General features: G+C 38.4%; 1 protein-coding gene across 1 annotated transcript in view; it reads right to left on the reverse strand.

Moving 5' to 3' along the window:
* LOC126382744 (macrophage mannose receptor 1-like) overlaps positions 1-12,427 on the reverse strand; it is a 33,102-nt gene that overhangs the window by 19,193 nt on the left and 1,482 nt on the right. The window contains exons 3-16 of the mRNA XM_050032796.1: positions 11,629-11,799; positions 10,642-10,797; positions 10,188-10,298; positions 6,065-6,202; positions 5,781-5,960; positions 4,785-4,939; positions 3,404-3,517; positions 2,817-2,932; positions 2,494-2,642; positions 2,199-2,398; positions 1,780-1,916; positions 622-694; positions 368-521; positions 110-148 (exon numbers count right to left, since the gene is read on the reverse strand). Coding sequence (XP_049888753.1) covers positions 110-148; positions 368-521; positions 622-694; positions 1,780-1,916; positions 2,199-2,398; positions 2,494-2,642; positions 2,817-2,932; positions 3,404-3,517; positions 4,785-4,939; positions 5,781-5,960; positions 6,065-6,202; positions 10,188-10,298; positions 10,642-10,797; positions 11,629-11,799 — 1,893 coding nt within the window. The remainder of the gene's footprint in view (positions 1-109; positions 149-367; positions 522-621; positions 695-1,779; positions 1,917-2,198; positions 2,399-2,493; positions 2,643-2,816; positions 2,933-3,403; positions 3,518-4,784; positions 4,940-5,780; positions 5,961-6,064; positions 6,203-10,187; positions 10,299-10,641; positions 10,798-11,628; positions 11,800-12,427) is intronic.

A 12,427-nucleotide genomic window follows, 5' to 3' on the forward strand; every position in this document is an offset into this window, starting at 1 on the left:
CAGAGAAGTAACAGCAGCAAATTTAAACCATCCAGTGGATTTAAGGTTTAGGCTAAAAGCATGTTTGCCATTTTATTCATGTAGTTATATAGAAAAATGGCCCACTTACCAAGAGCAACAGGGCCAGGGGGGCGTTTTGGAGTCAGGCCTGTAAGGACATACACAGAGGGAAGAACACTGAATAGAGCCCTGGATTGATGATTGGCAGCACTAAGGTTAGCATAAGTTCATTTAAAAACTTTGAGGAAGGCATTGTCAAGCTTGCTTAGTTAACCTTAAACAAAGGTTACAGATGAGTGACATGCTCTTTTTGAAACCTTGGTAACCAAGCAAGAAAAAAAGAAACATTTTCAGTCCCTTATTTTACCTAAACGGATCTGGCACAACCATCCTTGGAACCTCTCACAGTGCATATCGTTCCAAGACCCACTGGCATCCCGGTTTTCCATTTCGTAAACAGCACAAAATTCCACATTGTTTCTATTGTCTGGCTTTCCATCCTCCCAGTGCTGGAACTGCAGCTGTAAAACACAGCAAACAATAAAACACACTTTGATTTTTTAATTTATTGTCAATTTTAGTGAGTGTCCTAAACAAAAATAATTGAATTAATGAACTCACTGGGGATCCATCGCTCCATACATATCCGGTGACTGGGTCAGGGGCACTAAGTCCAATCCAGACTGTTTCATAGCTAAAATAGACAGTGATTATACATTAGGGCTTCAGACTAACTTTTCACACCAGCACATCATTTTGTTGCTCTCTTTTTTCGTTGTTATTATTATTCAAGTTATTTTTATCAGATTACTGCTAATAAAAAACAAATAAACTGAAAAATATGCTGCTTTGACTCTGATGCCACTGCTTGTTTGTGTCTGCAGTCACCACTCTTTCACCTCACTCAGTGTCCTGCCTACAGTGCTATCTGTCATGCTACAAATGGGCAAAGACAAACGCAGATTGGTGCTGCTCTGGCCAGCAAGTGGAGCTGTGTTGCAGCAGATACTACTGAAGTTGTAACAAACATCATAATCCTTTACACTGAAGTTACAAAAGACCCAGTGTTTCCACTGGTAAGGTTCTCCCAATCGTAATAGTAGTTACTTGATGTAACCTTAGCCATACGAGTACAAGAACTGCAGGGCAAGAAGAGGAAGACTGAGTGAGACAGCACATGGACAGGGGTGAGAGATGTGACCAGATTATCATAGTTTATGCTAATGCAGTTGCAGTGATGAAACAGACATTTCATACATGAGATGGATGTAACAGGAAACCTGCCGATTCACATTCAACCCGCGCTGGACCCAATAATCCTTCACTCTGTTTGTCACTATAAGTAGAGACTTAAGTCTGCTGTGTAGTTTGTACACCTCACTGTTGAGAATGTTGAGAACCAGAGAATGGATCATGAAGTACATGCACATCATGCGCTCTGTTTAGGGCAGAAAGTACCAGCAAAGTCACCACTGATAATGATCATCGTGCACTTGCATGTATGCGACCATGTGAAATTTTATCTTGCACACTCACAAAAAATTGTTGTATGTGCAACCATTTTGAAAGCAAACCTGAGCCTTTGATATGATTATTCTATTGATCATTCAAATATAAAACCTTTTTGAAATATGTTTAAAGAACAAATGTTTTCCTAACTTAGAAGACATCTGTAGAAGCATTGTCTCAGTGCTCTGCTGGACACTAGCCAACCCTCATCTTCTGCCGCAACCAGTTTTGTATTTTCTTAATTTTGTACTTTGTCATTTCATACTGTACCGACGTGGGAGGGATTTTAGCTCTTCCGAACTATGAATGCTGAGCAGGTCTCCTCCAATGGCCCTGCAGTAATCTCTGGCGTCATACCAGGTCCTCCGCTCTGAAGATGATGATGTATGTGAGGATGTACCAAACACCTTGACCAGAAGACAAAGAGTTTCAAAGCTTCAGCATAGTTTGGTAGTGTCAAAAGGGCTTAAATAAAATTACTGGACATTTCTTTTGACCAAACCAAACATTTTTACCAATGTCCAACATTTCTAACAGTGTCAATGCAATATAATGAGGGGGGAATTATTTTAGCAGCTGTTAACTCCCTGTGTGTACGTAGGGTATCTGAGTATTAAGATACAATTGTCCTTTAAGAGTAGGTGGATTTTTTTTTTTTTTTTTTTTTTTTTTTACACATGTGGCTGTACCTTATAGCAATAGTTTCTTGATCCTATTTGAGTCCAGCTGGTTGCACATGTGGTTGGGGCAGGAGTGGGTGGTGCAGGGGTTAAAACTGCCCCCTCTGCCAGGTGTTTGCAGATGTATTTTTCCTTATTGGTGCAGGGCAGCACATCCCAGAGACCAGCAAAAATCCCAGTGTTCATGGCAACACAGCCATGTCGGTGGCCTTTTGTTGTTGAGGGAGAAGTGGTGAAATGTCAATTGTAAAGCCACTTACTACCACATCTTATGGGTACAGTAGAGATTAAAATATCCCCATACCTGGCATTTCAGTGTTCCAGTGAGTAAACCTCACTGAGTCTTTGTTGGTCCACACAAACTGATATCTGTTAACCTGGTTTGAGAGGCCTAGCCAGAAGAATTTCTCTGGTCTCATCCCCACCAAACTGACAAGGAAGGCATTATCCAGCCTGAAAAAAAATTACACAATTAGGATTGCAGGATTCTAGTGTCACTAAATGTTGTACAGTAACAAAGCCTTATACAACTTTTTTCTGTTTAGGTTATGCTAGTAAATATCAATGGATTTGACCTTTGAAATGTAGATTGTTTAGACAATTTGGAGTAAAACTTTGTGTTCTTACCCATTTGAAACATCAGCTAGGTAAGAATCTGAGCTCTTGCAGTCATCTTTGGCTTCATCAAAAGTTTTGGTCTGTGTCGCTACAAAGTAGCAGTACGATCCATATCTTCTCCAGCCCTGGATTGTTCGAGCAAAATAAAGATCATTTTATGACCTTTCAAATATATGCCACGATCATCAAAAATGGAATGATGTGGTAATCCCTACAATAAAATAAATATTCTATCAATTCCAACAAGGTTAAAATACAGTGTAAAGTTTTATCAGCACCTGCTCTACCACTAAGCCACCGACGCCCCATGGTTTTGGTCTTTGTATGAAAAATATCCTGCACTGAAGCTGCTTGGGCTTCACTGCGTTCACCAGCTAATTTGCCAGATTTGTTTGTCTGGCTTGTTGAGCTGGGCAGGTTCAGGACTGAGAACTTAAGAGATTTGCTGTGCTGAAAACAACCAAAATACTGAGCTAAAAAAGGCTTCAAAAATCCTGGAAGTTTAGGCACTACACCCAGGTTAAACTTTGGGTATTATTTCATGCACAAGAGACAAACTTTTCTGAAATAGAAAAAAACAAGTAAACTTTACATACACTTCTGCAGCCCAGATCCTGCTTCATTTGACCTCCAGTGGATTTTGTTGCACTCTTCTTCATACAAATGTAACTGTGTTTCTCCTCACAGACATGGTCAGCCCAGTTTCCATTCTGCAGCAATGTATAGTGAAACATTTATAAAGGAATTACATTTACTGGAAGGTACTACAGTTAGTGCATTGTTATCAAACAAATAGGCCATATTCTTAGAACCGTAGAAATTTAATTTGCTTATAGTCATAGTCATAGTCAGTTTATTTGCCATTTGCAGTAAAATACCACATTGGAAAACGATTGCGAGAGTTCACATTTAAGACATAAGGGACCATAAGACAAACATTAAAATGAATAAATAATACAAACAGGTAGGTACATAACAAGGACAATGCCCCCAGCGATAGGCCCACATCATCTAAAAAGGTACAAGAAATTTAAAAGTGCAAACATTAGCAATAAAATCATTGATAAAGTACAAGACATCTAAAAGTGCAAGATAAAGAAGTACACATGTTTGGCACCCTTTTTAAAAGTGTAATAATTAAAGTAATAATAATAATGGTTACTCACATTTGCACCAATGTGTGCAGGCACAAGGATGGATTCAAGTGAGCAGTTAAAGGTTATTTAAGCTATGCACAGGGATGCTTAGGATGCAGACATACAGTGTACAGTACACAATTTATGTATTCAATTTAACACATGCACAGTTAAGTAAACTATGATGGGCAGCTGCCTGATAAATAATGTTATTTGATATCACTTTTTTTCAGTCAGTAACCAGACTTAACCAAAGCGTATCAGATGAAAAATCATGTTTCTTATTTAACAGTTTTTTTGTTGTTGTCTTTGTCATTTGAAAAGCAACAACATACCTTATAATTGCCTAACAATAAAGCCTATTTATATGGAACTTAAATTTGGATAAGTAAAGTAATTTACCAAAAAAAACCCACTAATACTGCTTAATGCACTGTTGAGGAGGGCTGTGCAGTTTATCATTATTATAGCAACATCGTGATAGAAGCTTGATATTCTCTTAGACTTTTGACATTGTAATATTGTCTTTTCCTAGATTTACAGGCAGCATTACAGTAAAGTGATGTGTTATTCTGAACTTAGCAGACTCTTCTAGCTGTTGTTTTTGCCTTTGCCCATTTAGTAATTATATCCACATTGCTGATAATTATTTTATAAAAAATCTTTTTTGTAGAAATATTTTGCGAAAGCACCAATAGCTAACCCTGCAGTATCATTATAATATTGATATTTAATTATTTCGTCAAAATATTGTTATATTTGATATACCCTTTATTGGTCAGCCTGACTTTGCCACCCTCAATCATTTATCCTGACAGCCCTGCCCACGCATGCTCCTTACCTCTCCCCTAATGAGAACACAGTCCTTCAAATCAGTGGAGACAGCAGGTTTCCCAAATGCCCAGCTAGTGAAGCTGACAGTAGAGTGGTCACTCCAGTCAAACAGTCCCTCTGTCTTTATGTCATTCAGTCCAATCCAAAGCTCATCAGTGGATGCTGCAGACATGGATAAAGAAAAATGTCTGTAAATTCTTCCCAATTAATTCAATATGTTACTAATGATTATTACACGGCTCTATTAAATGCTGTATTCTGATTGGTCAGTAGCGGCATTCTGCGGTCTGATATTACTGTGTAATGACCGCTGCTAGTAGCAACGGTCATTACACACAGTTGCTATGTAGCCCAGCGTTCCCCCTTCAGGGGAATGAAACCCCTCCGCTGCGCGTCGGGGTTCTATTCCCCTGTCGGGAGTTATTTTCCCAGTATTCACCGGCTCATTATACATTATCCCTTACATAACAGACATCTGCACGTTATTAATGTGTTTTTATTCATTTACTTATTTGTCCTTCTTGATCGGTTCATCCATGCTTCCCAATCACTGACTCATACTTCAGCTATTTGGCTACCGCCTGATTAGAATTATTCTATTTCAACAACAAAGGAAGTCTATCAAGGGTTTTCTGCAGCATATTATAACAGAGGCAGGCTACCTTGCTTAAATTACAGACCACCCCCACAAAAATCATTGTGAAAAAAAAAAAGATATCCACAAATGTAATATTGCCCTTCAGAGAAAAATGTGCAGAGGTGCTACAAGTAACCAAAGTGATACAGAAAAAGATGTATTAGGATCTGTCAACTTCAGCTCAGCCCGTGACAGTGAAATAATGTAGATTATAAATTCCCTTTGAGGTAGTTAATCAAAACAGTGCATCAAAACAGGGGAAAAAAGCTGACAGAAAGGAAAGGCTCTGAGCTTTAAGGGGTGTTTTTGTTGGAGGGCTTTCTTCATTAACGATAAAATTGTGTTTGTTTTTATTTTTTCACCTACTGTATCCAAGTTGAGAGATGACAAAACTTTGGTCCTCCACATTGCGCATGCTGACTAGGTTGGCTCTGTCATTACGACATGCTGTCTGAGCATCAGCCCATGTATTCTGAGTACGATTAAGGTAGAAACAGTGGCCACTGTAGGGAATCCAAGGGCTTGAACAACGTCCAGTCTCAACAGCTGATCATAAAAAACAAAGATGGAACGAAGAATATGAGGACTTAATGACAGATTTACAATGTAGCGATATGGTTCTGAGAGGATGAGTAGAGCAGAACACTTACCTTGTGTAGGCAGTACCTCAGCCTCTTTACTGTAGCAGATGTACCCAAGTGTCTTGCTGCAAAGTGTGCTTTGCCAGGAGTACTGTACAGCAGGATCAATGATTGCACAGTTGTGTCCTGGATTAGGAAGCGGATGTCCTAAAACAAGATGATGGTTATATTGTTTATAGGTAAACAGCCTCCTATCAACCCTCAGATTGGTCTCAGTTTCAAAGACGAGGGTACAATATCCATTGTCTGTCCCATACCTAGCTAGCAAATGTTAGCTGTCACACATGATCTCATGTCTTGCACAGAATGTTTACAGTAGCTTTCAAATGTGACAGGTCTTAAAGTAGCCATGTTGTAAACATTTTTACTTTGGCTAAGTAAGCTTTGTGACACTATCGTTACAACCATGCTCCTGATATTGTCAAATTAGGAGAGGATAGCCAGGCTCAAAAAAATCAACAAAACCAGTGGCCAGTTTGACATATCCAGCATATCCTTTGGTTATCTGGCTTCACTAACCGTATGAAGCTGATTCTCAACTAGCTCAGTCAACACTGGGTTTTCCTATCCAGCGCGTTCAGTTTGAAAGAGGTTGGTTGTTAATTACGAGCGACATCATCAGAACCATCGATGAAGTGCATTATATGATGTGAGATAAAATGATGATAGTGATTACCTGCAGAAATGATTGGTTTATGGGACAGAAAAAAGTCATATTCATTGGTATGAAATGTAAATGACAGCCTGTAATCTTACAACAGAATGAGAAGACATGGAAACATTAGACAGAAATGTCCAAATACGAAAAGTAGGCCAAGGCCTGATACAGTTGACGGTATTATAACATATGACATAAGTATGAGTGAGTCTTTTGGCAAATAAGTTGGAAAATGAAGGAGCTACTGTGAGTATGTCAAATAAAACACTTCACAGAAACATCAGGCTGTTTCTGTTACCAAAGTAGAGAGTGGAAATGACTGATGAGGTCTGTCTCACCAAAACAGCACTCAATTCAAAGTGTGTGAGTTATTTTTCTGATAAAATATTATCTTTAATTTTTATTTCCAGTTATCATCATATATACCTCGTTAATCTCAGCCGCAGTGATGGAATTGTGTAAAATCTGCTGCACTGTCAGATATCTCTCCAGTGATAAAATAAACTTTTACAATTAAAAGGCAGCTACAATCATCAGCATGTGTTAAAGCAACACAATGGAGGATTGCACTTTTTACCTCAGGGGGTCCCCCTACAGACAAAAAACGGTATTGTCTGTTACAACTGTTCCAAAAATCTTTATGCACGTGCATTTGATGACAAACCAGCGCTACCAGTGAACTTCCTGAAGCTGGCCGTGTAATGCGCGATCATCATGTCTTCAGAACAGGTAAAGTAGCCTTATAGCATTTTGTACATACATAGTCTGAGTGGGCGGAAGTTTGCTGCATAGATCAGCCTCTCATTGGGCGGAACGAGCCACCCGCTGAAGTCCCGCCCTACCACCTCCGGTTGTGTAGCAGTTTTCAACTGTTTTCAACACGTCCTTTACTAACTTTTCGGTGTTTGATCTTGCGGGGATGTAGCCATTTTTCTGCCATGGTTCGCGTCCTGTAGGCGATATTTTTGTGGGCATGTTACACCAAAACCTGTTCCCCCCTGGGAATATTTTTGCAAGCGCACCTTTGCTGTTCACCGCCCAGAACGATTGTGATTGGTTGAAAGAAATACAAGCAGCCAGGGCGTTTTTTTCTCCAATCTTAAAGTGAGAGTCGGCCCAGCCAGACCTTTCTTTTGTTGAGAAAGGTCTGGTGAGCGAGACTAGTACATACATGATTAGGCCAGTTGCTTTATTTATTTATTCATTTTCGAAACTCAGAAACGAGTTCTCTGCATATCAGGGCTGTCCTCCTCCTCACAGCACGTGCGCACACACACGCATGCACGCACACACACACACACAAACACACACACACACACACACACACACACACACACACACACACAAACTTAACAGAGTGAAGTCAGACAACAGCAGAGAGGCCGCAGTGCAGATGAAGGGAATATAACTTCAAGATTACTCTAGTTGACGATAACTACGCTTGTTACTGTAAATAAGTGCAATAAAACCTCTGCCAGCCAAGCCAATACTTTATCAATACATGTGATCAGCATGTAGAAAGCCATATTTCAATCTGCTCTGTCCGCAGTCTCTCATTCACCGCTATTATAATTTACCATCGCAGTTGACACAAGCACATCGCTTCAGCCATGACAACCACGTCTAACTTCGTTCAACTCAGTTCGGCTACGCTACTCTAAAGAGAGGAGGGGGATATGATGTATGCCGTAAAGCAGCCAAATTTTGTAGTCCTTTTTGTGTCAGGGTTCCTACCCAAACCCCAAAACTGCATAGTGCAAGTGCAAGCGAAACAGACGCTCTCAAGCAATGACGGAGGTGTCATCCAACCTATTGTGAGTTGATATACCATCACAAGGATCTTGGATATATATTTTGAGGGCTCAAAAACTCCATTGTGATGCTTTAAGTGTTGTAAAACTATCTCTCATTTTGTTGGAAGCTCTGTTTTAAAAAGAGAGTGGAAATAGAAAGCCTGTAACAATGAAATGATTCTGAATTCTAAATGATTCCTAAATAACCGCGAGCGACACAGCGCTGCTATTGTGAGCTGAACTTCAGTTGCACGCTGTGTTTCTATTTATATCTGTTGCTTGCTTTGAAAGGGCTGCAACGGATGAGGAATGGCTGATTCATAAAGATAAATGACGAAATATCTACATGAAACCTTATTTCACTACCAAAACCCAAATAAAGCATAGGCTGGCAGGAAAAGAATCACCAGGGGGCTGAAAGTTTCTGGTCAGCTAAATAACCCTCGCTAATAACAAGCTAGACTACTCGCTGTTGGCTATATTTCCATTAAATATCACAATATAAAATGTGTTTTCTGTTTAAAAAAAAAAGAAGAAAAAGTAATGTTACAAACATAGAAATATAGCAAGTAGGCCATCACTCATCCTTTAAGTGGTTGTGTCTCCAGTCTTGAGCAAACAGCTATTTACGTGGTTTGTATACACTAAGTAACAGAACATATTTAAAGGTTTCAGTGTGGATAGAGAGTGCCGATGTTACGTGATGTGACGCAATAGTCTGCTGCTCGTTTGCTGTTGAGACACATTGTCATTGTGTTCCACTTGGAGGTTGCGACACCTGGTGAACTTTTGTATACCTGTCCAGTCCAGCGTTTGGCTTAATATTAAACCGGTTTGAAGTTTTTATGACGGCCTAACCATAGGAGGCAGTATGGTATGATGACCTACAATACTAAAAAAAACTTTTTTTTTTCTTTTAAATGTGCGTCCCCTCTCTAAATTTGACATTTTTGCAGGTCCATGAGCACAGCTCAGGCAGCGTTCTCCATGAGTTCCACTTTGTGAGTCGGGGGTGGATAATTTATCCGTCAATCTGTTCAGAGCTGATCAGATCAATGGAGAGGAGCAGCTTTTTAGATGGCTTTTTAGCTATTTTAGATCTAGTAGACTGAGCAATTCAGTTTCACTTTTAAGAGTGAAACTGAATTGCAGTGTGACACTGTGACAGTGTGGTGTTATCATGAATAAATATATATACACATATATGTATATACATATAAATATATGTATATATATAAATATATATATATACATATATATGTGTATACATATATATATATATATATATATATATATATATACATACATGTGTATATATATATATTTATATGTATGTATGTATGTATGTATGTATGTATAGTTCAGCTCCAAAAATAGAAAATCTATTTGTAGCTGTAGATGCTTTGATCATGGAAAGCTGCTATTATCTTAATTATCTTGACTTAATACATAAGGTAAAACAAACAAAAAAATATGTTAAGAACATTTTTACATTGTTTGTAAAATGTTGGGAGAAATGACCATAAATTAAACAATAACAATGTTTTACATGAGGGCCTACTTTGTATCAATTCAAAGACAAGAGATTGTCTTTTTTGTTGTAAATGTTTTTTGCTAATATATTTCAATTTTAATATATCAGAATACAAACACAAAGAATTGGAGTGGAGGGTGAGCCTACCTGGGGCCCATTTCAGATAGCGGTAAGGCCTGCCATTAGACCATCTCCAGCCATGCTCTGGATCCAAGATAAGCCCAGTCCAAAGCTTATTGCCCCCATTACCTAACAGTGCTGTTGAAGGGCATGGAAAACAACAATGACAAAATTATGAGTCTTAACCTGTTTGTTAGTAAGGCTCAAAGTTCCTAATTTTTTTGACAACACAACAGCATCCATGCAAACATTCTGATATTTTGAAAATACAGCATTTAAATATTGTATTAAAAATCATTTTAAGCAAGAGTGTATTAATACACTCTTGCTTAAAATGATTTTTATTGTTTTAAAAATCATTTTAAGCAAGAGGTTATTAATACATTAGAAACATTAATGGAAAAACAAATAGCATGCAATTACTGTATGTGCGTAAATACTCTCTTAATCAATACATTCAGTATTGTTAGTGTCACCTTACCTGTGATGTAAGCCTGCTCATGAGGATCGGTGATACTGAGCAGGGAGGCACCCTGCTGTTTGCAGCTGGCGTCAGCCTGGGCCCAAGTCAGAGCTGCTTGTGTGTTGAGCTGGTAATATTCTCCTGTTGTTGGGTGTTTAGTCCAGCCATCTTTTGCTATAAAAGTATATACAAAACATGAATATGTATAAGAAAACTTTCTTCCCTTTACCTAAAGTTGTATATTTCTGTCCTCATTAAATGATGGGGGTTGACTTTACTACAAACTAGTGGTAGGTTTTAAATCAAATGGTGTCTGAAGACGAGTAAAAAAAATATAGCACCTCTTAATAGTATTGCCAACATCACAAGATTTGGCAACTTTTAAGAACTTTGGAGGAATATGTCTCAGGTTTTGGTTCTCATGTTGCTCTCTATACTGACTGTTTAGTAGGTGGGGGAGAGCACAGCACGTTCAGTTGACCAATTATCAGCCAGGCAGAAACATAAAGAGCATACCTAACAATCTGTCACTGATTTAAATCTCTAGGTAACTGTTCCTCCTTGGTTTTTATTTGGAGCAATTAAACATGATTATTTACTTTTTTTCCCTTCAAAATACAGCTCTTAGTTTCCACGAGTGACTTTATTCCAGTGAGTGAATTTCACAGTCTATACAACAGCCTTAATAAAAAGTTGTGAAATAATTAGTAGACTCATATGAGTCATATGACTTAGATTCATATTGATGACATGATTGTAGATTGGAAACTAATAATAGCTAATGAAATAGTAAGGCCAGTTAGAGTCAGTTAAGTTAAGATTGACTTACTCTTTTTTTTTTTTTAGCTTAAAATCTTGTGTATATGAAAATACTTACATTGGCAACACTGGCTCTTGAAAGCTTTCATGACTCATTAATTTTCAGTCACTATACATTAGCATTGTTAGTATTGTCTTCTGTCATTGCAGTATAAAAGAACATATGTTTTTACAGGTAGTACTCACAGGTAACTGGGCAGTAGCCCCAGCGTTCACTTTGGTATTTGGTCTCAACAGCACACCAAAGATTATTTTCTGAAGAGTCAAGTGTGGTGCAGTCTGAGAACCACTGGTCTTTGTAGTGGAAGGGAAACATGCACAGCAGTCCCGCTGCATTTCCACCAATAGCATAAAGTTCTTAGAAATGACAAGAACAAATCAGTGATTAGTTTCAGAGAATCTCTACCTGCAGTGATTTAGCTCTTTATAATAACACATGGCAAACCACTTCAAAACAAGACGCTAAATTCTACTTTAAATGCATGATAGAATTCAGATAATGTGTTTTATCTCTACCACAGTTCAAATAAAGATTTATGAAACAAGTATGACTGTGTGGCATATGTTGGGTAAATAGCAGCTTATGAGTAGCTGTTTACTAGTTTGACCCTCTGCTGGATAAAGCTAACGTTCATAGAATTTTTTTTACCATGATCTCTGAAACTGCCATCTTGATCATTACTCGCTGTGACAGCTGGTGTCATTTTTACTTTGTGAGTTTGTGTTTTATGTGTGGGTCATCATGGCAAATGCAAGCCTAATAGCTCGTTCGCATGTCTGTTGGCTTTTGCAGGAACAGACTTTATCAATGATATCAATCAATCAATCAATCAATTTTATTTATAAAGCCCAATATCACAAATCACAATTTGCCTCACAGGGCTTTACAGCATACGACATCCCTCTGTCCTTATGACCCTCGCAGCGGATAAGGAAAAACTCCCCAAAAAAAACCCTTTAACGGGGAAAAAAAACGGTAGAAACC

This window comes from Epinephelus moara, chromosome 21 (assembly GCF_006386435.1).
Source record: "Epinephelus moara isolate mb chromosome 21, YSFRI_EMoa_1.0, whole genome shotgun sequence".
Taxonomy (NCBI): domain Eukaryota; kingdom Metazoa; phylum Chordata; class Actinopteri; order Perciformes; family Serranidae; genus Epinephelus; species Epinephelus moara.